The following is a 27,813-nucleotide window of genomic DNA, read 5'->3' as shown; positions in this document are numbered from 1 at the left end:
ATATGATAAGGAGATTAGTATTTGTTTTTTAAAAACTCATTCTGTTGGAACATGGGAAAATTAACCCCTAGAAAAACTAATACTTTTGACTTCAAATGTTAAAATTTGATACATTATTAAGCATCAGGTTGTTAAAAAATGGTATTAACATGCGACTATAATTTTTCAGGGTTATTTTGGTGCTGTTGGCTGTTTGCTGAGGCTGAATTCAAAATTAAGTTGAGCTTACGAGATGGTAGCCAGTCAATTAAGAAGCACAAGCATTCCTGTGATGGATTCTTCAATTAGTTTAGCCAGTTTTGTAGTATAGTATCCGTACCGTGAGCATTATAATTCCAGTGCATTTTTTCTTTATTTTTGAAACTGACAAAGGTAATACATATTAGTTACCTATTGCTGAAACAGTTAGGCCTGGAAAACCAGCTGTTTTTTTGGTGAGGACTACAACATAGTTTATGTGTATGTTCTACCTTTTATAAGAATGTTATTCGGAGGTTGTTAATTAAGGTCATTTTGAATTTGGCCTGCTCGTTGGACATGTATCAAATATATGCTTGTATGTGTATGCGCGCGCGTGTGTGTATGTGGCTGAGAGTACTTCCAAATATGTTACATATGTATGTATGTGTGTGTTTGTGTGTATGTATGCATTGCATAATTTTAATCTTTGTGGACGTCTAAACATCATATCATTTTATAAAAGCTCGATGTGACAGGAAAAAAGGTGGTTTGTTCGTATGGTCACTTTTTTTGTAGAGAATTCGGAGGAGTGGTGAGTTTCAAGTCATCTTATGTTTATGATATCATTTATTTTGTTATAATTGATGTTTAAAATAAATAAAGAAAACTGCCCCATGTAAGTTTTGTGTAAATGTATATAATATATATATAAATATATGTCGTGTCTATATACAGTATGTATAATGTATTTAGTATTGTTTGTTTTTATGTAAAAAAAATAAGATTTTATTGGAAAATTATTTATAAATGTGGAGTAAATAATACCTGCTCTTATTATTATATGAACTATAATAAATAGCGTTTAAGAAACTTATGGCACCGTAACCGTTATAACTGCAATTACAATGTTTTCTGTTTATAAAAATAGTGGTTTTTTGTGTGTTCAGGTTAATTTTGTAGAGGTCTTCCGACAAATGAGTTCATAATGTATAATGGTGGTGGGATGCTTCTTATAAGAAAACCGTATGAAAAAAGAAATATTAGATATATACGTGTACTATACGAAAACGTTTACAAAAAAGTTATTCGAATTAGTCACATGAATTCGTAAACAAAAGTTGCCTTCTTTTTTGATATCGAGTACAGCATATTGAAATTTGTTACTAAGAGTTAATCGGTTATCTGTACTAAGATAATAACTTGAATATTGGTTATTATACGAATTGTGAATTTTCACACCATTTATATTAAAATGATAAACACTTGTACTCTTAATGTTACATTTTCTCATTGTGAACAGGAAGAAGAATTAAGTTAGTATAGAAGGTTCATTAAGTTTCGTCTGTTTCTTCTAATCTAATAGGCAACTAGAACTTTCCTCCCGTGTACCATCACAAGAGAAAAAGTCAGGGAAGGACTTTTGGTAATGTTTAGTATCGTTCAAAACGCGATCTTTCAACTCCATTATGCGTGCTCAAGTTGTCTTTGTAGAAGAGTACTTCATATTTTGTTTCATCATTGTAGAACATCAAAAGATTAGATGTATTTTTCTAATCATTTGAAGTTCCACTATTAATTATTGATGAATACAGTAATTACCGTACATTCCAAACCCTGTTTCCTTTCAGTGTTGCCAGATCTGAAGGTTAAAAAGTAGCGAGGTTGTTCTCCAAAAGTAGCGAATTTGAAGTAGTAGCACAAAGATAAAATGGGTTGGCAATGATCAGGCGGCGACCGCAGTTTCGTATTGTTGGCGTGGTGTAGGGTCGTAATATTACCATCACCTGCAGAAGAACTGCAGTGTGCAATGAACTGGGCAGACAGTGGTAGTATAAAGTGGGCTACTTTTCTGATTTTCAAGGAGACATGTTTGGTTAAGTCAGTTTTGTGCGATCTGAAATACACTTTATAACGTTTATAGTGTTATTCCTCACTTCTTTAATTCAGTTGCTAAATTCCTTATCGGGAAACCGTGGATTTTCGAAGATTTATTGTAACTCCCTAAATTAATATAGACAATACAGAAACACAATTAAATGTGCGATGTTCATGTTTACGTAGCCCCGTATAACTATTAGGTTCAACCATTAACTGAGACAACCACACGGTAAAGATTGCAACAGCGCAGACTTAACAAAAATCGAGTATTGTCAGATTTGGAGATAAAAAGTGTTAAAACAAGAATTGAACTAGTATCGAACATGTTAGTTTTAGTATAACTGTTGTTCATTGTGAATAGAGTATTTAACAAAGAAAACTTTTATTGTATTATAGAAAACTAATAATTCGTGATTTCATATATAAAAATATGAAGTAGCATATTCTTAAAGAGTTATAGCCTGCAGATAATTAAAAGTAGCGTGTCGCCCAATTTGAAATTTTGGTAGTGAGGGCACTTAAAAAATCTCCCAATCTGCTACTTGTAGCCTCATCTGGCAACACTGTTTCCTTTTGTATTCATACGTACCGGTACTTTGTCATTCTAACATTTTCTCATAACCTCTGGCTCCTGCAAATGAACAATATTCAATTAGATTTACAATGTTAGTACTGGTATGTATTTTTTAAATTCTCTCCCATACAAAAATACATCTTCATATTAAAATACTTACTTGATAGGACGAAAGCTGTTTCTCATCCTTGGTAAGATATATTGTAAATTTTTATGTTCAGAGGTTGGTGATAGTAAGAGGAACAACAGATTTAAATTTTGTACTCCAAGCAGTGACAACATACGTTAAGATTAAATTTCTAATAGAAGTTATAATACTGTGCCACAGAATTAAATAATAATAATAAGGATAATTATATATATATATATAAAGCTCACGGGATATTTGCCATGTTGTTAAGAAAAAAATATAAAATCTATTTTAGCTAGATTTTGTAAAATGTTTCCTTTTATGCCTAGTAGACTAATATATTATCATTTAAGAAACCAATCAATAAATATTGGATTATTCAACTTCGTATTAATTCTAACCTAAGTTGAAGATATTAACTGAATGCTATTTATATATGATATAATTAATTTTAGCAATGTATAATTGTATCTTATATCTTGCACGGCACAATATCTTTCAAACATGAGTAAACAAATCTGTTACTTATGTATTGTTTGTAAACATTTTCGTATAGTGCAGGTACTAAAGCAATAATAAAAAAAATCATACACATTAACACAAGGAATATATTTTTAAATAATTTCGGTATAAATATTTTTATTTGCTATTTCTAGTGCTATTTTTAATTTAAAAAGACGAATATTTTAACTTTCAAGATGGACTAATATCGATGTTTATACATGAGAATGTTCTAATGTTCCGTGTTTATTGATTGAAAAAATCGTCACATGGTTGAACAATAGTAAAATCAGAAGGAAATGGAATATAAAATGTTAGTAAAGTTATGGCAGTTGTGACGTGTATGGAATAAAATCAAATTTCAAGTTGAATTTACTATTGTACCAAAGCTCACAATCAGTGGCGTATTTAGGGGTGCTATTGGGCTCAAGCCCCCCTTCCTCGTAATAAATTTGTTACATCCACAACTTCATTAGAATTTGTCGGCACCCAAAAGAAAAAAATATAAGTGCTTGTGCATAGCCCCCACCCGAAACAGAATCCTAAATACGCCACTGCTCACAATTAAAGTGGTAAAACTGTCCATGACGTGTGAAAGATATATTAAACAGTAGACGTCCCAGTGTTCCTTATACTGACGTATTAGGAAAAAAAATATCACGAATGTAATAGTTGCATAATAATGAAGCTTAACAGTGTGATAATTGTAGATAAAATTGTAGATGCGAGATAGACTGTTCTTGATAAAAGTATGTAAAATATCTTGAAGATATTTTTTGCATAGATAACTTTACCTCTTCTATCATACAGTTTTGCATTTGAAGGTTATATGCGTGAAAATTTATACTATAGAGTATTATATGGCGTTCATCAGATCTATGAAACTATTAAGCGTAGAACTTTGACATTTTGTAGCAATAATCTTGTACTCTAGACGGGATTTTGCGAGACGCGACCCATAAATATGAACCAGATCAGACATAGAACCTTGAAATTTTGTATAAATATTGTTCATATAATGTAAAGGGACAGTAAGATAGAGTTTTACGAAATGTAATCCCTAAGCGGAGAAATAGGGGTAAGCATGTACACTGTAAAGAAATTGAACTTGCATCAAGTATTTTGAAAACAGAAAAAATGTCCATGAAACGTTCTTCCCGCGCGAAGGAAGGACACTCTGCTAATGAAATCATATTTACTCAGTTTTTATATACCACTCACTATGTATACAATTGTAATTCCAACTACTTTTGCAATACTGACGTTCTACCCCTACTCTACTGACCTTACCATGCTACGTTAGGATAGAAGCTGCCTACAGTCAGGGAGTATAGAAAAGGTATTCGTCAAACAATTATCAACTAATCGTGGATTTGTAGGAATTGTTTTCGGACTTATAACTTGCTGCTTGAATTTCGGATTAAATACGTAATTCTATCAGTTAAACTTCGTACAAAATTACTGTCTTACAAAGTCTGCTTGTTTTTCTTAAATTATGTGTTACAATTCTTATTTATGGGTATCGTAAATAAATTATAATTAACGTGATGCTTGAAATAAAATTCTTATATAGTAAATAAACACTGCCAAATTCCACTGCCAGTTGTCGGTAACTTTAGTTATCTGTAAAAAATAAATATAACAGAAATCGTGTTCACCTGTTATTGGCACTTAAACATTAATAAATTATTCGACAAATTTTGCAATTTTTTTAAGTGGCGGTATATTTTCGTATGACTGATAAAACTTCTCAGATAATACGGCAATACTGTCCAGTATAAAAATATGTTTAACGCTTCTAGTGAAAGTATCGCGAAGTTTTCATGTAAATGACATTGATAGTACATGTAGTATTTCGAAAATCATTGCTTGCTCAAAAATGATATATTTTTGTAGACATATCACATTTGTATACTCATTTAGTATGTTTCTGTTCTATACACACTGACTTTACAATAGTTACGGTTACGATTTCGGTTTCTTAGATGTTTTATTTTTCAAGTAGCGATCTATAAACGAAATCGATAATTCTTTTGCGAACGTTCTCTTCAGTCAACATACCAAAGAAGTTTATGATACCTTTAATAAATCGGTAAGCAAAGCAAATTAACGCCTCTATTATAATAATTAAATACATTTCGTTGACAGCGTTGATTTCTTGCGAGAATTTTTTTCGTAACTCTTCTATGTGAAATATCTTCAAGATATATATATGGCTACCTTATATCAAGAAATAAAGAGAAAATACTATACTTGAACATTGGGCTTTGGAGTAGGTTTTGTTTGTAGGACAGAGTAGCTTAAGATGATACTAATGCACATTTTGTGAATTGACTTACCAGAGAAGTTATTGTTTATGTAAGCTGTTAATGTAAGTTAATATGTGAAGTTTTAAAATTCTAGTTAATCGAACATGTTTAAGTAAATTACTACATAAAATTTAAACATGTATATTTGTTTCTAATCGGAAAATATCATTGTGTGTCTTATACAAAATTTTAATATATGCTTAATTTATTTAGTGATCTGTCTGTTTTAAGTGTTATATTGTTGATTTTAATTATTTAATACTCTTGGAAAAGTACCGAGAGAATTATTTTTGTATATAAATACTTCAGGAGAGTTCTTTCATTCCATGGGTTAGAGTTACCCGTAGTGAACTTTGTACCAGTCGATGTATTTTTTCTACAGATATTTTCAATTAGGTATTTAGAATAAGGTTTTCATGAGAAAAGTAGGTGTGGTCAATTTGTATTGGGGAATTCTACAATGAATTGCGATAAGGTTTTTTTCTAAAGTATTTTACTAGTTAGACGACATTTTTTTGATTTTTATATACTGCCTGAGGAGTGATAAAACTATCAAATAGCTTGAAGTGATTCCTTATATCAAACAAAAGAAAAAAGTTCGAATAAACATAGGTGAAAAATTCCTTCCTTGTAAGCTGCCGAGATGCGAAAAGTCAGTTTTGAAGTGCTTAGCTCAAGGGATTCGAGAAATTATCCAGAAATTAATACATTTTTTATCTAAACATCTCTAGTTTAACGTCCCACGTTTATACATCAAGGCAAAGGGAGACGGTGTTGATGAGGTGGATGACAGATGGAACGAAGAAAATGGGAGGAAACAGGAGAACCCATATACAGAGTGCTTGTCTACCACACTAAATCTCCATGTTTGTTAACCATACCGTTCGTACACAACATATTTTAGACGATAACATCGGATATCAGGAGATCGCAGATATTGGACTTTGAAAATTTTCTGTTTATGTAAGACAGGGTTCGCAAACATGGATCTCTTATCATCGGACCGCTTAAGCTAATTTCCATAATTTTCAATGGGGCCGCGCTGGCTCAGTGGTAGAGCGTTTACCTCTGGTGCTTGGGGTCCCTGGTTCAATCCCAGCCCCCCGCCAAGTGAACTTTGTAGTGGACAAACACCATGGGCGTAGGTTTCCTCGGGGTTCTCCCGTTTCCTCCCACTTTCTTCATTTCACTATTTCATTCATTTCTCATCATCACCGTCTCCTTTAGCCTAGCCGGCATAACCGTAGGACATAAAACTCAAACATTTCATTTCATTTAATTTTTCCATAGTTTTCAAGTTACAACGCTTCAAAAGCTATTTTTTTTCAACTTTCGACATCTTATAGCATGAGAAGTGTTTCTCGACTTCATGTTCTCCTTTACTTTGATTTAAGGAATCCTCTCGCCCTGTTTGATTTTTTCCCCCTTCTCTGACTACTTAAATTTACACATTATCACAAAACATAAATGAAAGAAAATTATATCGTAAGCTCGTTTACCCAACGCTTCATCAGACAGAGCGTATAAAGAACTATTAAAGGGAAAAACAGTAATGAAACATCTTCGGACATTTTTGGCAGGTAAAAACATAGAGAATGTAGTTGAGAAAGATAAAACTCACCATCTTCAAGAGGACAACATGTTCTGTAAGCCACCGGTAGTGACGTTCTGTAGTTACTTTTCTTTTCCAAACATTTTTCTAACTCTTAAAGCTTATATTCACAAAAGTTTATAATGATAAATTTCTTTTATTTGTGTTTTGTATAGTGTTCTTATTATTAATAAGTAATTTGGCAATATAAAGCATATATATCCACAAGTTTTCTTACAATTTATGAGATTTAAAGTTATTCATTGAGAAATACACTTCGTATTATATATTATTTCACAGCAGTGGTGTGTTAAGAGAAAAGCGTTGGACCTTGGTTCCAGTGATTTTCTAGAAACAGAACTATTCTGTTATTCGAAAGAATGTTACCATGTTTTGACCTTGAAGAAATAAATATCAATATCAGTTTTTGTGATTTCGGTATTCCTGAAAACTGTGCTGTAGATAGATCCCTTACCTTATAAAATACAGGACTTGGTTTTCTTTTGTGTTAGGTTGGTTTGACTTGCTAAAGTGTTCGAAATTCGTGAGCCACTGAGAAGCATACAGAAATCCTAGTTGTAATCGAGTCTGACAAGCTGTGATCGAGGTTTGTCAACATAATTGAATCAAGGCTACTAATGTTGTTGAGTATATATATAATATACACTTGTATGTTAAAAAAAATAGTCTCGAAGACTCTTTTTACTTATTAAAATTTCGTTCCCAAAAATATACTTATCAACACATCTAGTAATAACTTATGGTATATACTTATTTTTCATATAAAACAATATTTTACTCTTAGAAAACAAATACCACAATATTTTACTCTTAGAAAACAAATACCAGATATCAACGACTCTTTTAAGATAATGCTTTTGGCTTTCCAACCGTGTCAGAACATTCTTTCGTTTTTAACATTTCGAAAACTAGTTACAATTTTCATCTTGGGATCTGAGAGTATTATTTGCATTATAAATTTGTGCCAGTGTTTAAGATAAATACATAAATAATTTATCATTATGGAATGTCCGACATACATGTTCAGAGTGTACGATTCTCATTTTGACTTTGAGATTCATGTATTATATGTACTTATATAGGTCATTTCAGAATTTAGAAATTTCGTTCACTCTCATTTTTATTTTTTCCCTTTCTAAATCACGTTCTTTTACTCACCAATTAGAGTATAAGATCGGAGTATTTCGTTTTGAAACATAATTGTATATTTGACGAGTGGTGTAATGACATAAGTATCCCTTTTTCATCATAGATGGGATCGTAGTAATTTCATGACTTCACATTCCTAAGGTCTTATTCATATTGTTTGATATTAAAGAACATTGAAATCAATATCAGGAAAAAAAAAATCGATAAAAACTCAAACTAGCTAAGCATTTTATACCAGAAGGGAAGACCGTGTTAGTTACGTTTTGCGGAAACAAATTTGAAAAGCAGTGGATGTGAGAAATGAATTTATTTTTATAGTTTCCTTCAAATAAAACCCACAGAATTGATTTTTTTAAAGACATATGATAGCGTAGTAAGGTGTTATACTTGTACTTAGTTGCACAATACTTGCCGTTGTTCTTGTATACGATTCCCGCTTCATCCAAATAGACATTATTTGTTCAATGGAAATTTTTGCCAACCATTTAGAAAGCATAATTTATTAAGTGAAGAGAAGTAGTCGCAAGTGGAGTACGTAAAGTCTGTGTTTCAGAGGTCAAAATGTGTTATACTCAGAGGTTTATTTAGAAGGTGAGGTTTAATCAATGTATGTTCCTGGTATTATAAGAATGCTAATATGTTTTTAAAATTAGTCGATGTCATGTTCCAGTATATTATATTCCAATTTTACGAGGTAATTGTTTTGATTTTGAATAATTAATATAGCAATAATTATTTTTAAAAAATCGATAAGTATTTCTACTGTTGATTTTGCTTAAAATTGCTCCACTTAATTAAAATCCAGTAAATTAATAAGATTTGTTATGTACCATACTAATATTAAGTACAATTTTATATAGTTGTACCCATAGTTTAATTCATATAATTTTCATCATTACTGTTCCACAAATGGTTAATCTGTTAGTCACAATGTTTTAACAAAGTAACAATACAAATTATGTGGAATTAGAAATATAAAGTCTTTGATACTTTTGTTTTATTTTCTGAAGTATTTTTGTATCAAATCACTTAATAGGTTGGGGAAACTGGTACAACACTTCTGAATTAGCTATTGCCTTGAAACAACTTACTTTAAAAAAAATCGTATCTGAAATTTGCGAACTTAAAACTTTCAAACAGAAAGAAAGAAAGAGAGAGAGAAAAAAAAGTCAAATTATTTCGTAAGAGCTTTTGGTGACGCTTTGTTAGGCGGTAAGCATTTAAGAAATAACTAATCCATATGTTTTTTATCCCTACGTGTTATTGGCCATCTCGCCCTAAATTTTTCTTTCTTCACTAGACTCCTTTCTCTCTGAACTTGACAACATACATTGCGTAACCCAGGATAAGAAACCAATAAGGCGACATGCTTGATGTTTCTCACTAAAGGCTGCTTTCTTTAATTTTCCTGTCTTCTTTTCACCTTCCTGCCTGATAAACTACCAGCGAAAGTGCTTACAGCATAATTTTTGTGTTTAACTAGTTGGTGGTGTTTTAGGAAGTGTTCTCGTGCTATCAGCCACGTGAAGATATCTTTACCTGGCTGATAGCCCGAGAACATATACTAAAATCACATCTGCAGGAAAAAGTAGTTGCTAGTATGTTTCCATCACCACGTTGGGATTAAAAATATTCTTTGGTGTATCAAATATGGTAACAAATTGGTATACTGGTGGTTGATAAGTATTTTTGATATTTGTTATATGGTTGATACTTACATTTAAAATAAAGTATATTGAAAACAAGATTTTTAAAACATTTCCTTTATCAGGAGTTTGTTAGCACTAACTTGGATATAAAAGTGTTATATATATAATACCGAAATGATGGTAATTATTTGTTAGCTTTGTTCAAAGCAAACAGAAGTTGTTAAAGTTACGTGTTAAATTTCAGATGTGACTACTTAATTAACGAGCAGATTTGGTCAACACCGTAGCAACGTGCAGGAAGCAGTATTGCTTTCTCAGATCATTACTGTGTGTTAAGTAGGTGGAAACTTCATACAAATACAAAATTGACAGAATACCAGTTGTTTTTAGTAGTGAAGATGATTTAAATACCAAGTCAATAAGACTGTTTCCGCAGAATGTATATGAAGCTCATAATGTACTTGGAACTGCGAAAATTTCTAAAATACGAAAATAAATTAGGTGTTTGAGGTGTATTATCAATATCAGCCTCCTAAATAGAACGTCAAACTTTCGTATATTTAAGATCAGTTTAAAAACTTAGTATTATTTACAATAGTTGTCTACATACTTTAGTAAAGATCGACGTGTTTAGAACAATCAAGGTAGAAATATAAATTATAAATCTTTATGTTTTAGGAAATAGAATAATAAATTCGGTAAGCACAGTAGTTGCAAATCAGTATCTCCTAAATGCAATTGTTAAGATAATGTAATATTTATTTTAAGGTAATGTAATTTTTCTGCATAATTTTGAAGCTCATCTTGGAGTGAAAATGAATAGAGTTAAACCTAGAGATCCTAAAAATCATGGTGAAATAACAGTGTGTATTAAACATAAATAACAGAAATAAAGTAACATTCTTTCCAAAAGTCAAGTAACGCGCAATTTTATATAGAATAAGTGGACCACTGCGTTTGGAGTTTGTTGCCTTTGTCCACAATCCCATTGGATAAACATTACATTCCTTATTTGAATACTGTCTATGAAATAATATATATAAACTGTATATATATAATGGCATAACGTTTTTTAATTTGAAGCATAATAAGTTGTATTTTGTTAATATTAAAACGATCATATTGAGCAATGCACATGACAGTTCAATTTTTTTTTCAACGTTGTTAGGGAAGAGAAGATCGGATCAAAATCTAAAAATTGTATTTATACCATCCCTTGCCCAACTCAGTTGAGTTAGTTAAAGCACTGTATTATTATTATTTATCGCTAAATTCCCACTAGCATGCCGAGAAACATATTGTGAATCTGGTATGAATCTTGTGTGTCGTCGTAAAAAAGATTAAAAGTTTTTTTTTTTTTTTTTTCTACGCCAGGTTGTATTTAGAAAGTGTGAAATTGTAAGATAGTTATTTGAAACTTCCGACATTGTTGAAAGAACTATTCGCAGAAGTAACATTTTGGCTTACTAATAGAGTATTATATGACATAGTTTGTTACAGTGTGTACATATGTGTGTGATCATGGGCGCCCGCAAAAGATAAATATTATATACAAACCTTAACATTGTGGTAATATAGTATATACATTGGTGCCAAGATCCCATTTATATACTGCTTGAAAAAGCCATGGGAGGCTGAATGCTTCCTTTTGCTGTTCCTTCGAAGCGCCCATGTATGTGAGTGTGTATATTAAAGTATACTATATTATAATGCTAACTATGCGTCCTGTTCTTTGTTAGGGAACGATGGCGTTATATTTTTCTTCAGCAGCTCAGTTGATCTTGCCTGTCAACAAATAATGTCTGTAGTTATACGATGAAGACAGTTTATAAAGCATAAAAATTTGATAGTAAATCATCCATTAATGTTCATATTTGAAATGGTGGCTGAATTGTAAGTTGCACATAGCAGAGTAAAAATTTTGAGAAGTTAATAAAAATGAAAAGATTAATGTGTCTGTGATTTCATTCTCGCTCGCTTTTCCTTCACCTTACTATTGATGTGTTGATATTCAGGCAGGAGACAAAAGAAGTTTTGTTTCACGTTGCGATACTACAGTTGACTTCCAAACTACGGGATTCAATACTGAATTCAAAAAGTAGTAGATCTATAACATCCAGTTGTAACACATGGATAAGATTAGAGGTTGAAGCTGTTCTTCGGACGCAGAATCCGTATCAAAAACAGTTTCTCACTTTCTCTCTCGTACAATTTTTACTATGTCAGGTTTTAATAGAAATATGAGCTGAGATAAAAATTGTTAGGATTCTAAATCCATACAAGTATATACTGGAATTAATATTTGTACCGGAAGTGGTGGTAATTTCTATTACTTCTGGTTTGCAATAGAGAAATAAATTCGGAGGTGGATCATATTCTTATGAGACTAATTCTATATAACAACTTTCACTATTGGTAGATTTTAAACCACAAATGGCAGATTTCCGTCACTTCTGGTTTGAATAAAAGGATAAAGGAAGAAATAAAACTTCTTTTGTTACGCTAAATCAATTCAGTAAGTCATTTCCCGCTATCTTGTGCCGTTTTTGCTCTATGGAGATCAATATTGATACTTGAAGTATAACTGGATATCTACCATTTTCAGCTCCAGTAGAGAGAAAAGAATGAGAATAAACATATTCGTGCGACGCTGAATCGATCCCAAATAATGCTCAATGGCGATCAATGTTGTCTTATTTCTATAACTTCCGGATTGAATATAGAGGGTTTAACAGGAAAGGAGCCTACTCTTGGGATACTGAAGCGGTTCCTAAAAAAACTGCTCTCTTTTTTCTTTTTTTTTTTTCACCTGTCTCCATACATCCTTATAGTTAAGTCTAAAATTGCCCTAAAACTTGTATTATACGATCAGGCCCAAAATGTTTCATCTACATGCCTATATTTTTTTTATTCTACAATAATTTTGTACGTTTTTTAAAAAATAAACTAATTATTTTTCTCTTCTAACAGTTGTTAAAGACATTATAAAACCACTTTATGTTTGTCGTTTTTCGTGTACAATATTCCACCTTTCTCCTTAATCACACTTAAGTCCAGGTTTATACAATAGAAACATGCGTGTCTTATTATTTTTCGACATTGTAACAGTTTCTCTCTTAGATTGTTTACCTTTGGCATAATGAGGGAGATCCAAGTTCGTTTCTGCGCTGCAGTGGCTCAGTGGTAGAGCGTTTACCTCTGGTGCATGGGGTCCCTGGTTCGATCCCAGCTCGCACCAAGTGAACTTTGTGGTGGACAAACACCGTGTGCGTGTGTTTTCTCGGGGTTCTGTTTTCTCCTAATTTCTTCATTCCACCATTTCATTCATTTCTCATCATCATCATCCTCTTTAGCCTAACCGGGGTGGTTCAAAGTCCCTCTAGGTCATTGACCCAGGGCCAATGGCATTGACCGTTGACCTATGATATCACAAAAATTTTTTGCTGAGTCAGCGAGCCATATCGGGACCTTTACTACTCTAAGTCAAAAGTCAACATTACGATTTTAGCTTTAAATCATTGAGAATAATTTCAGCCACGATTTTCACAAATACTCCAATGTACGCAGTAAAAAAAATGAATTCTTTAAAATAGTCGTATGGCAGGGGTTTTCAAACTGTGCGGCGCGCCACCCGGGGAGGCGCCAAAGGTTGTAAGGGAAGGAATAATAAGTGCGGAATAAACGCATTCAAGCTCTGCCTTGGTTGCCATTCTTTCTATATAAACCAAGTTAATACTTGATGAATTCACAAAATTATGATGCAAGTCGCCTAAAGGCCTTCGAAAGGAGTTTTAAAAAATCCTACAAAGGAACATGTTTATAATGCAACACGCATACTTAAGTCTGTACCCGTCTTCTTTAGTAATACATAGTGGACTAAGCCTTTGTATCACCTCTGTTCCATATACGATCAGAGATGACCCTTTCATCTTTGGCTTAAACGTGTATAATGCTTGTTAGATGGCTACTAACGATATTCTATTTATCTCTGTAGAATAGTAGTCTTCTTAACACAACTTTGTCCAATTTAAGAAATACTTTCCAGAAGACAGAGCACAACTGGGTCGTGAATCCATTGAACGCAGAGAATCCACCAAATTTCACCAGCCGAGAAGAGGGACAGCTCATTGATCTTCATTCAGACAGCACGTTGGAGACCAAGTTTCTCTTCACATCGTTGCCTGAATTTTGGAGCTCACTGAGGAATGAGTATTCGGGATTATAAGAAAGCCTTGCAAGTGCTCCTTCCTTTTGCAACTTCCTATTTCTGCAAAACCGGATTTTCAGCCATGGCGGTGATCAAATCCAAATATAGGTCAAAACTAAATCTCCAGAAAGAGATGCGTCTTGTCATTTCAAAATATCTGCCGAGATTTAATAAATTGTGTGACTCAAAACAAGCTCATACATCCCATGACTTTGCTCAACATTTAAATGTATGTTTTTTTTTTTTTTTTTTGTTATGTAAATTCCCTCTTTGCTCGTAATTTTCAATTTTAATATAAATATCTAACTTACCACAATTTATAATTATTAACACCGGCTAATAACATTAAAAGGTGTAGTCACTGTGCACAATATAGATCACATATGTTAATGAGATATTTCCATTAGTGATTAATAAATGAAGAATAGTTTATCATAGTGATAGTCTTTCTTTTAGGGACACATGTCATTTTTGACAGGGGACGCGCGTTCAGACTTTGGTGGTTGAGGGGAGTCTCAACTGCAAAAAGTTTGAAAACCTCTGGTCGTATGGTTTACTTAAGTCTGGGGTGCGATTGGGTGCTATCACATAGACCTACAGATTAAAACGATTGTTTCATGATCCCCATCTGATAATGCTGGAGCTCAGAGGAGAGAGATAAAACCGAATACATGGTATATGTTTGAAAAAGGCATTTAAAGCTCTATTTCTGTTTCATATGTATTGGTCATATCCATTTTTGCTCCCTGGAGAGCTTAAAATTTCATTTCCCAAAATCACATTTCCCCTTTTCCCCAAGCCTTGAGTTGTCGAAATTGATCCGTCTTCTAACAAACATTTTCCTTTAAGTTTTTGATTACATTGTGTTTGCGTCCATAGCTTATGGAAACGTTTAGTGAGTCTTACCCCCAAAAATTATTACACAATACCACAATATTATACATATACAGTGGCGGCAAAATTGGCATGGGGTACCACCACGAACTAGAAAAATAATCTCTCATGAAACAATATGTAAGCTTTACTTGTAAGTAATAGAAATTGTGATTCAGATTCTCATAGAAAAATAACGATAAAGAATTTACGAAATTAGTACTTTCAATTTTTACTACTGCTAATTGCTTTCTACATCAATTAACATTGACATATGTGGTAGATCTTTATACCTTCGAATATAATAGCTTTCGTGAAGAATATATACACTATTCTACGTGAGGTGTTGAACTTTAAGGGGTGAACCTTCTTCCGGAAATGCTTTTCCAATAGCCTACTCTTTTTCGAAATGCTGTCTTAGTCTGGTCAATTTTGCTGGAAATAGTAAAGTATCCACATACTTTACCTTAGTAGCTATACTAGCTATTTCATATATTTAATACTGAGTACATTCATTTTGATTAGATGTAATCAGTGGCGGCGATTGGACGTTGAAAGTGGGGGGGAAGGGGCAAGACATGATCTGAATATTTGTATATCAGTGTTAGTTTACCTGGTTGATGCTAACACTTTGACGAAAGGTTGCATAACTAATAGAATACTATATTTTTCAGTTAAAATACCGTATATCATATTTCATATTTTATTAAGTAAATTGACAAGAGCAATGGAAGTAGGTACTAGCCCTTTGTATTGTTAAACAACGAAAGTGTAAGAGGTTTGATTTCTTGCTCATGAACATCTTAAAATTCTGTCTGGAAAATTGTGTGATCTTATTATTTAATAACAAATTTGCAAAATAAATAAATAGAAAGGATAATATTAATCACAGTAATGAATAATGAGGTTTGTTTTGCAAGTTACATTGAAACCGGGAAATAATGAACAATTTATTTTTAATTCCACACATTCTATGAAATGTATGTTATTACTCTTAAAAAGACAGTAAATACTACGAGCGTATGCTACGATATTTAAAGAAACACTTTTGTAGCTTTCCGAAACATGTTCGTTGCCATTAAGTGCAGTTTTTACTTTCTTGGAATACTCTAAACTCAACAATACTTAGAATCACTCCAGTTATACGAAATAATTCTGAAACCTAGAATTATGTTGAATTCACTAAATTTAATTATATATACACTCGTACACCCCTAAACACACCAGTTCACTCGTATATTACACTGCAAAACAATGGAAAAGGTAGAAGTTGTTTCTTATTACTCTGTTTTTATTCAATATTCCTTACTACGTATTAGAAAAAAGAAATACATTTTAGGAACTGTCAATTTTTATGCAATTAAAGAATAGCTAGTGAAAGACTTTTTTTTTTTTTTTTTTTTTGACGAAATGTTATCCATTAGTTTCAAAGCGGCTGAATAACATTGTAAGTAAGAAATGAAAGTACACTGCAATTATTGCGCTCCAATAGGTTAAATTTTGGACCATTTTCCGTGGCCATTAAAACTCAATTCCTGTAGCTTTCTTAACGTTACGAGAAGAGAAATAACCCATACGTACTCTCGCAACGCCAAATATATGGCATCTTTCTTTTCTATGAACCAGTAATATATACAATAACTTCACATTTCCAAATGAAACTATATACATCAATGGGTCACTTCAGAAAAGTGAGGGGCAACTGGCCCCCTTTGCCCCCCCTAATCGCCGCCCATGGATGTAATGAAAGTGTAGTAATAATGATCATTGTAGCGTAACTCTGGAACGCCTGGAATAATTTCAACCAAACTTGGTATACATGTTACTTATAAGAAAAGAATACTGTGAGGGTATAGCACACCTACGGACAGTAAGAGGCAGGGACATACAGAGTGGCCAAAAGTAGGTAAAGAGACCAGCATCAATCATTACATTTTAATTTATTAAGATAATGAATTTATTTGTTTTGGTTTGTTCCTAGATTAAGGTATAAGTGAAAATAAATTAAGAACAGATAAGCTAGAAATTAAGTCAATACCTGTATGGATAACAACAAGTAAATGTCATGACCGATCAGTACGAGACTGTATACCTACTTTTGGGCCAATCTGTATAAACATGACCAGAAACGGGTGATATTAGTGTCGAATCCATAGCTTTCGGAGTCACAGACGAATAGTCTCACTTCCGCTGCGGTTTAAGTCCAAGCTCAGCCACCATTATCACTCCTGGAAGGATGAAATGGTGACGTAAAAATAATCGAAAACAACTGATGTTAGTGTCGAATCCATAGTTTTCGGGATCCCTAAGTTGATTGATGACAGTTCCGGTCATCTTTAAGTCCAAGTTAAGCTCCCAGTAGGAGTAAGGATACATAACATAGGGGCAGTGGGGAGACGTATAAAAGTGATCGGAAACGAGTAATATTAATGTAGATTTCAAAGTTTTTGGGGTCGCAGAGGTGAATAGTGTCACTACAAATGCCGATTAAGTCCGAACTCAGCTCTTATTAACACCCTTGGGGAGTGAAATGGTGATATTTAAAAATAATCGAAAATAAACAATATTAGTATTTTGGGGATCCCTAAGTTGATTAATGAAGGTTTCGCCCCCATTTAATTTCAAGCTCCTAGTGGGGGGGTAAGCTTCTAGCGCACCTAGAGAGAGCGGAAGCGATGACTTGCAAAAATGATAGAAGATTACCGATATTACCTGTCAGTTGAACCGGAATTGACTGGGCCAATGCCTTGGCGTTGCTTTCCCTTATTTATTCCACTCAGAACATTCTCTAACAGGGGCGACGCCAAAGGCGCTGCTTGTACATTTATATATGATCGGCTATGGCAAACATAAGCACCACTTCCGATGAAATTGAGCTATTATATGGAATGGGTTGCGATGGAACCATAGAAGATCATGTAGGTACTTTTATTTTGGAAGTGTACCTGCAAATGGGAGTGGAAGTTTGTTTGGTATGTGTCATTATATTGAATTGCATGGGAGAAGGTATGACATATTATTATTTTCGCTCAAGCCGTTATGAAGATATATGTATGTGTGCATGTATACATGCATTTTTCACGATTACTCTGAAACGTATGTAGTTATTTCAATCAATATTGGTATACATGTGATTTACAACCTTATAAAAATATTGTGGAGTAAGACATCCCTAGTATCCCCAGGATGTGGTCAAAAGGGTGTAACATATATAAATATAGAGGGCACATTGGCTCAGTGGTAGAGCGCTTACCTCTAGTGCGTGAGGTCCCTGGTTCGATCTCCGGCCAATTAAGTTTGTGGTGGACAACATCGTGTTCGTGGCTTTTCTCGAGTACTCTCATTTTCTCCCACATTATCATTCCAGCAATTCTTCCGTCACCATTCACTGGCCTTAATCATTCGTCTCCCTTAGCCCATAGGGCATAATCGTGGGACGTTAAACTGAAAGGTTTTCATATAGAAATAATGGAAAATGACCTATGTTAGTACCGGTATCGAATTCATAGTTTGCGGAACAACTAAATTGAATACTAACATTCCCGATGCTGTTTAATTCCACATTGAGAACCCATCGACACGCGGTAGGTGAGAAGGGATAAAAAACAAAATATTCAAAATGACTGAGAATAGTATTGAATTCATAATATTCGAGGTCGAAGAAATGGCTATCCCGTTCGAAATAACTTTTGCAACCAGGGGCGGATCCAGGGGGGCGATCGGGGCAATTGCCCCCCAGAAGAAGAAACTTTCTTATTTTATATATATAAATAAAACCCATAACAAAGTTTGGAGCCCTTAAAAGCAGCAATATGACAACCCATCGCCCCCCCCCAGAAGTCGGGGGATAGCGTGTTTCAAAATTTATGCTAGAAGTAGAGAACCGTATGGATTATTATTATTATTATTATTATTATTGAAATTTCATTTATATATATATATATATATATATATATATATATATATATATATATATATATATATATATATATATGAATGGTATAGTAATACAATAATGACAAACATTAAATTCTTAGTTATATCGGTGGAGAAGCTTGCTCCCTCACCCTAGCGAAACCTGAAATGATGCTACTGGATAATAATCACATTATTGTATTGAGTTTTCCTTTGGTCTTTCAACGCGATTGTTTTATTTCTTTTATAGATTATATATCTATTTGTTAGCTATTATTTTATTTCTATTTTTCAATATTTTTAATCTGCAAGAGATTATCACTGGAAGTAAAACTTACTAAATTGATGTCTATTTTTGAGAGGGAACAATAACCAAGCTTTAAATATTGGTTTCTTCATTATTCATGAAATCAAGATCCAGATTCGCACCAATCACTTGTAAAGCAATTGTAACCTACATGTGGTTCGTTAAACCATAGATCTGGGTCTCACGTAGGTCAGTACTTAAAGGATAATAATCATTTTGGAACGGTTATCAGTCTTTTTTTCAGAGACACAGAAGTATGGGCGACCTAAAAGCCATTCAAGCCCATGATTGAATATGATTGGATATTGGATTACTTATTTGACAAACTAAATACAAATGAGGCTTATAAACCACATCCATCACCTTCGTCCAGACATTGTGTTTGTATACCACACCCGTTCTAAATGGAACGTTCGACAACATATCTAAGTATTTATATAACACTTCCTTCCGTATAAGGGTTTTAAACCCCAATAAAATAACAATTTGAATCAAATAATTGTGCGAAGTAATTTCTACTCAAGGCTTCTTAGCACGACAACTTTTAAAACAAATCCAGTGGACTTATTAAATTATTAAATTATTAAACTATTAAATTATTTTAACAACGTATCGAACAATTTGGTTGAAGAAAATAATTTGTGTTAAGCATTCTGCTTCGTGATATCTAGTTCACCAGCACAAAATCATCTTTGAATGACCTACTGCCATTCACAGGCGATGATAGCTCCGAGAGGAGAAAACACTCCCCTTTCACTGACTGAATTCAACGATCAGGAACAGTATGTTGGACGTTACTCCAAGGTCAGTTGCGTGTTTTGTATGTAATATGTATTCATCTAAAACTTTGCGCATGGCAGTGATAAGTGAGTTTTAATGTGGTGTTTGTGCTATTGTAAAATGTGTTGAATCGTGTCTTGAAGAAACAAACACGTGTGATATTTATATCTTTTACTTTATAAGATCAAATTCTCTGCATGCTGCTTCACATTCAAAGCAAAAGGACTTGTGAGTATTGTACTATAACAAGGTGAATAGATTTGATCACCAATTGGCGGCCTATATTGCTCACTGATTTTTGGGTTCCACTTAATTTGTTTCATTGGAATCTATAAGTTAACGTTCCACATTCTACTGTATAATATTGATAAATGTTTATTTAGTAGGTTGTTCAACTCCTCTAGATGCAGGAAGTAATGTACACTATTTCATGCATTGAAAAGACTTACAACATTTCGAATAAGAATTATTATTTTAACACGTTATTGGAAATGTTTTATCCAGATACGTTTGGGAGGAAAATCCTTCCAAAATTCTAGAATTTTTCTTTCACATTTTTTGAAGATATAGGCGTATCATGTAGATAGGTTATCAATAAGGTCTCCCCATAAAACTTTAGATTCTCCCTCCCCCCCAAAGTCGGGAAAGCAGAATAAAGCATTGACAATGATTAACTGTTTTCTCGTGAAAGTTTGTGATTCTGATCCCACATTAAGCTGTAAGTTCACATCTAACACAACTTCGGTGCTGAATGAGTACTCGAAACTCCAAAACAATCAGGTCCAGGAGCGGCTCTGGAATGGAGTCACAAAGTCACGTGCCTTCCAAATTAATACGGAGAAAAATATTTGGAAAGAGAAACAATTATGGATAATTTATTCCTGTATACGAATTAGGAAAGATGAAATAAAACAATTAGTTATATTAATATGGAATTTGAAACCCAGATTTATATCCATGAGAAATATGGCAACATACCGCAAGTCTCAATGCTTGATTTACCTTCTGTTCAGGTGTTCTGACTGATTGTTTCCACGAACGCTGCTGTTACAAAACAACCCTGTAAACGCTCAGCCTTGCGTACAATGTAATTACACTTTTTTCGTGACAAAAACTTTCTTTTCCTATTTTCTTGCTGCAAATAAGATCCTAAGCTCTATTTCTGTCTGTATATAAGAAGCGAGGTGTTTGCTTTACAGCATTCATATATAAATTATTCTGAAGTAAGAAAAAGAAATTCATGAGGTGTGTTTTACTTCTTAAAATCGACGGATTGAAGCCCCAAATAATAAGCTATTTCTGCAAATTAAAGGAATGCATCCAAGTTTCATTAAAATCAGAGAAGTTTTATGAGAGTTAACATGTGATAGACGGAGGACATTTGGCCAGACACAATCTACTTGAATGTTAATCCTGTCTGGTGCTTGGGGTCGCTGCTTCTATCCCAGCACTCGCCAAGTGAACTTTGTGGTGGACAAACACTGCGTGCATGGGTTTTCTCGTGGTTTTCCCATTTCCTTCCACTTTCATCATTCCACCATTTCATTCATTATTTCATCATCACCGTCTCCTTTAGCCTAGCCATCATAACCGTGGGATGTAAAACTCAAATGATTTCATTTCATTTCGAATGTCGATCCACTCAAATGATGGAAGCATCGTTAAAGCTCACTTTAATAAATACAGTACAATGCTTTGCTATATATCGTTGTATTGAAATTGCTTCAGAACAGTAAATAGTTTTAGATGACTAAATAAGTTTTCCCGAATAAAGTGTCAATTACACTGTAAGTATTAGACAGTCGTAAGTCACGAAATTGTTCTTTAAACATAATAAAGCTTTCCAATTCATTATAGCATGAAGAATTTTAGTCGTCCGGAGATTTGTTAATTAAATAAAATTCCATTAGAATTATTAAGTATTCTACCTTTTGGCAGGTCTTGGGACTAATGAGATCTTTTTTGGTTTGGGTCTGTAAATGTTTCTTCCACATTTCTCGATCTTCAGCTTCCTTTTTCAATTCCCTCATTAGCATAAGTAAATTAAAATTAAAAATAAATAAATAAGGTTTGATCAGAATAGTGGCTCAACACCAAATAGTTCATCAGACACCGAGGATTAACTACTTGAATGTATATGTATTTTTACACCATTTGTAAAATAGAGTACAACATTTGAAAATTCCATGAAATTGAATATCGGTATTGCTTGGTTAGAAATTGAATTTATGCCATCATGCACCTTCAAACCCAACTTTTTTGTTTTTAATTACTGAGGTTCATATAAGCAATCTTCCGCTCTTATAGTTAATACTGAACATAAGGAAGTTTTTGTCATTTTATTCTACAAGTGTTAAACATACTTGAAATTTGGGGACTGCGGTGGCTCAATGGTAGAGCGTTCACGTCTGGCGCATGGGGTCCGTCGTTCGATCCCAGCTCGCGCCAAGTGAAGTTTGTGGTGGACAAACACCATGTGCGTGGGTTTCCTCGAGGTTCTTCCGTTTCCTACTACTTTTCATTGCACCTTTTCATTCATTTCTCATCATCACCGTCTCCTTTAGTCTAGCCGGCAAAATCGTGAGACGTAAAACTCTAAGATTTCATTTTCATTTTTTCAAATTTGATACAATTTTCAGTTTATAGACCATACATGTAAAGTGTCGGAACGAAAAACACTAGTTTAAAGAACGGAGGGGGAATGAACAGAAAGATAATATTATGAGTAGTACAATGCAGACTGCAGTCTGCTTGCTTTTGTTTCATACACACCAGACGATACAATTTGATGGAAGTTGTAATCAGAAATAAATAGCTTGCATTTAACATAATGCATGTGAATTTGAACAGAGAAGGAACAGCTCTCCAGCTTGCAAATGTCGAGCCTATGTGGCAATAATTTTTTTCTTCAGACAGGAGGTTGCAATGCTGATGTGAAGAAAAAGACAAAGCTAATTCAGTCATGAACGACCAGTTCTGGAGAGATGTGACGTGCGATAGTGACTCGCTGAAGAAGAAAGCTAACTAGATAGATAGATAGATATTAAAGTTAACGATCTTTAAATTCTAAGGTTGAGTCTTGTACAGTTCGCGGCAGAAAATATTATCAAAAGTTTAAGTCCAAATTACTAACAAACTCTTGCTCCATACGCTTCTGCATTCAGGAACACATGCCTCGATCGAGTAATTGTTCCTGGTATTCAATCCAACTCGCCCTTCTCCTCCTCTCCTTGTCTAAAGCAGCCTATGTGACGTAATATATTCTTTCCATTCACACGGACAAAACAGGAACGATGTTTACAAGCTTTATAGCTCTGAAGCCGTCTTTTTCATTCGTTTGTTCTGAAATGCACATATAGAGCCTGAATAAAATAATTGTCACTAAATGTTATAATAACTTTATAAACGCATTTAGTTGCATTCTTTTCCTTCTTCAAAGACTGCACATCACATCACATCAAGTTAGGAAGATACTTCTTGTGAAATCTATGGAAATAGTCGATCACGTCAGTAGTTTTTGTGCTTTCCAAAGTTTGTGATGCGTGCGCAAAGCCTCTAAAAACTACCGACAGAAATGAGTATTATTCAGTAATTAATTCCATTTTGTTTCCCAATAATTGCAAGCAAATGTTCCAAGGGCGATATTTGGGCAGGACACGAGGGTGTAATTCCCCCTTCCTTGAGTTTGATAAACACCTATTGTTTGATCAAATATGTGGTAAAACACTGATACAAAGAGTGAAAGTCTTATGTCGGCATAGAATCCCCTCGAACAAAATATAAAATGACGCCGCTTTTAGCAACAAACCTATAGAGTTAGGATAGCATATTGCTAGGACGCTTACATTTGGTTTCAAGAGTCCAAGGTTTGATCCTAAGCCATATGCGTTCATAGTGGACGATATTAAGAGAGAGATAGATTCAAATATGGAGAGAGAGAGGGGGGGGATGATTTACATGTGCAAGTTTAGAATTGGAGAAAAAATGATCAGACAGCGTCCATATTATGACGAAATCTGTGATTTTGTGAAACAGAAGAAGGAAAGTTTCCGAACTGTGAGGTTCACATCAAGCAGTTGTCGAATTAAGGTGGAGAACTCTTTTAGAGCATCAGATGATTGCGAAGGGAGAGAAAGATCTTAAGATCTGGGGAATTAAGTATTTAAAAATCTTCAGCTTCCGAAACGGGTTTTGAATCACGAACTTCTTAGCTATCAAGCAATGGCTTTATCCATTCAGCCACGGAAAACTCAACGCGGCTATTTAGATATTTTTCCTTTAGCTACGTTGAGAAACTAATAGAATGGAATATTCCAAAAGTTGACTGTGTGGTTGCGCCGTTGCTATTGAACGTAGACCTCTTGTAGCTTAGTTGCAGGGTGCATAATTAACTTCTTCTTGTTGAGGAATACTTTTTAAGGCAGCAAAATTTTGTTACTACTGTGTTAATTGAGTTATATGTGATAGAACCGTCTAATAAAGTAGTGTCAAATACTCGGATATAAATCACCTTTTGCGAAGCTCTAGTGGAAACAAATCGTCGTAAACATGTTAGATTTTTAAAATGAAATAGTGTTATTAAAAAAATGAAAATGCGCGTAACAGTGCCACTTGGATGCGAACCAATAACTGGATCAAGTGGATGGCAGTGATTGTCTCCGTTCATTGTCGAAATCTATGCGTATAATGAGATGTTTTTGATGACGCCTTGCCTTAGTACAAAATATACTTGATTTATGGCATTTCTCTATAGTCAAGGCAGATTTTCTGTGTAAACAGCGTTGCTGATAATAATATGCAGAGTTGATTTTTATAGTTTTTCAGCACCTCACGGATAATGAATTCCAATTATAACGGTATCCTGTGGCAACCATAAATCTTTTCAAGAAATTTGCTCTGTAATGGTGGACGGATTGAGGACGGGCTTTTTGGCGGAAACTTTTAGCACAATCAGATAGATAAACCCAAGGATCATCCGGCGTAGTGAGGAATTTTGAATGACTCGTCTTCGAATAGACTTCGTTTGCGGAAGTGTCTGCAGTTGGTCTTTCTCACCCAATGATGGACCTCATTTAGATCACCGGAGATTTGTCACACAGGATGTGGCACAGATTTCTAGAACATGTGTAGAAGTGTTGCCATCACACTTTCTGTAGGGGGTTTCCCTGGAGGGCCATTAGACGTAACCTCTGGGACATGCTTAGTCACCGAACTGGACGGTCGCACTCTACACCACTTGGTGAGTGAACTAATAGCTGGGACCTCTTGGTTTTTATATCGCTTAATAGTTGATTTTAAGGCGCATTTCTTTGTATTTTTTTTTAAAGACAGAAAACATGATGTGAAAAAGTATCACGATATATCTTGTTCACTTTGGAAGCCATGACACGCAAACCACTTTACTATAGCAAAACAGTACTGCAACCTTGTACCTGTCTGTTGACCTTCAAGTAACCCTCTGCGATTGATACTGTGCACATGGGTAGGGATTAAATGTTGAACACATAGGAAATTCAACCTTCTATACTACGCTTGTTTTAGAAGTTTCATGTATGGCTGGGTAGTGGTTATGGAAATGACTTCTATATTTCTATTTGTGTGTTATTTGCCTGTTTTTCACATAATTTAGATTTATTCCGACAGTTGTCAAATATAAATAAGATATACACATGGTTTGGAAATAACTTTTCCAAAGTACAAAAATACCTTAATAACGGGCGCGCACCCATAAATTTTGTTGGGAGAAGCAGAGCTGTAATCGAGAGTATCGAACGGTTATACACTATACACCATCTTCATAATTTTAAACATTAGAGTATACTTTCCGATTCAAAGTATATACAGTAATACGTTTAGTTCGTTTAAATAGGCATATTTATTTAATTAATCCGATCGTGACTACAGTAATTAAATGACTTTCTTATCTACCCTATTCTTAGCCGCTGTTAAAGCATATCGCTCTTGCGAAAGCTATTTTTCTCACTATTCCGCGATATAAAGATATTAAGTAAAAGTTTACTATTGCTTTCAGCGTCGAGGCTACATTAGATTTAGACCTACAGTTTCACATGACATCCGAATTAGATGATCTCCCACATGGAATCGAACCCGCATCTGCCCCACCGAAGACACATACGCTAACGATATAATCACAAGGGAGAATCACAAAAGGCAGAGAGAAGAAGGGAAAGAAAAGTGGAAAAATTATATGCGTTCTATCCAAGTTTGTGTTGTATTGCTGAATCAGTGCGGAAGTTTTAGCTATGATATTCGTATTTCAGTCCTCCAACTCATCACAGTTTACTTAATTCCTTCTGGTACACTTCTGGTCACAAAAAGTGGGACTGCCTTCCAGAGACTATGGCAAATAGTTATGAATCTTCCCTAAATTCCTCCTCTAGGTGTTAGCCAATCAGGTGACATCCAGTGGTTCCCCAGAAACGGTATTAATAAACCACGCCTATTCCTTTTCTACTTGACAAGAACCTAGGAGATAACTAAACTGAGATGTGACAACACTGTTTTAACATATAACCTGCGTGGTCAAAGCAACATTTTTCTTATTAATAATATACAATTAACAATAGTTTTGGTGCTGCAGGGAAGCAAACTGGACCCCACCTGATTTTTATATACGTATTTTGTAAGCTAGAGCACGAGGAACATGAATCTGAAGGAATTTTGACATTCCGAATTTCGGAACTCGAGATATTCGAACATAAAGTGACCACGGAACCAAACTGGACCCACGTGATTTTTATATATTTTGTAAACTACACCACAAGAAACACAAATCTGAAGGAATTTTGACATTCTGAATTTCGAAACGAGATATTCGAACATACAGTGACTACGGAAGCAAACTGGATCCCACCTGGTTTTTATATATTTTGTACATCAGACCAGAGTTGGCGTGGGTCAATGAAAACTTGACCCACGACCCACTAACACACCGTGAGCCACTCTGACCCACGACCCACCATGACCCACCACCCACCGTGACCCACCACCTACCATGAACCACACCATTAACATTGATGAACAACAAGTTAGATAATGTTTGAGCACTTAGTCTATTTCTAATATTAGTCATCTGTAAATTAATAAGAGGAAATCCCCGCTCGCACTCTGCCGTGGAAATTGATAATACTTCTGCCCGATTTCTGCAACTCCTCATCGAAATCCACTTGTTAGACTTAAGTCTGATAACGATTTTTTTGGTCAGTTTTGTAATACTCAGCAAGAAGTATCATCTCTCTATCACCATACAACATCTTTTCCATATCGACCATGTCAGTTGGCAATGTCGACTCATGGAGAACAGAAACTTCATCTATCACGCCTTCGATAGGGAATCTTGTAAATAAATTATCAATTAAAGCCTGATAAACCGATTATGTCTTACTTGTTTATAAATTTAATTTTTGTGATTACACATGAAGGTTTGATGCCATTACCAAGTCCCCTCTTCGTCTAGAAAGCGAAAAGGAACGAGGTTCCTGGAAAGTGTTCAGAGGTGAATGGGAATTTCCCTCCTTCTTCCCCTTCAATTACCACACTGCTGTTTACCATGTGCCAAATTACGATGAATTTAAATTAAATTATCATATTTAGTATAATTATTTCCTTGTTGAATTATCAATACTTTTCAGTGGAAAAAAGGATGAAAAGGATCAATACTTTCCAGTGGAAAGTTCCAAATCAAGGTAAGTAGACCAACGTAAAGGGAAAAAAGTGTAAAATTTTCCA

General features: G+C 34.2%; 2 protein-coding genes across 9 annotated transcripts in view; both read left to right on the top strand.

Annotated features, from left to right (window-relative positions):
- Positions 1–11,933, top strand: part of fbl (pantothenate kinase 3 fbl) — a 164,572-nt gene extending 152,639 nt beyond the window's left edge. For all 5 annotated transcript variants that reach the window (XM_081765679.1, XM_081765705.1, XM_081765671.1 and 2 more), the window contains exon 10: positions 170–11,933. In XM_081765679.1, the coding sequence (XP_081621805.1) occupies positions 170–223 (54 nt within the window). In that variant the 3' untranslated portion in view covers positions 224–11,933. The remainder of the gene's footprint in view (positions 1–169) is intronic.
- An 8,120-nt stretch (positions 11,934–20,053) lies between these two features.
- Positions 20,054–27,813, top strand: part of LOC145690583 (cytosolic beta-glucosidase-like) — a 67,862-nt gene continuing 60,102 nt past the window's right edge. The window contains exon 1 of one of the 4 annotated variants that reach the window (XM_081765639.1): positions 20,054–20,150. The gene's annotated coding sequence lies outside the window, so the exon portion shown is untranslated. The other 3 variants (XM_081765647.1, XM_081765621.1, XM_081765629.1) reach the window with 3 other exon arrangements.

This window comes from Thermobia domestica, chromosome 1 (assembly GCF_964235325.1).
Source record: "Thermobia domestica chromosome 1, izTheDome1.hap1.1, whole genome shotgun sequence".
Taxonomy (NCBI): domain Eukaryota; kingdom Metazoa; phylum Arthropoda; class Insecta; order Zygentoma; family Lepismatidae; genus Thermobia; species Thermobia domestica.
This window is presented reverse-complemented; position numbering and strand designations above follow the sequence as displayed.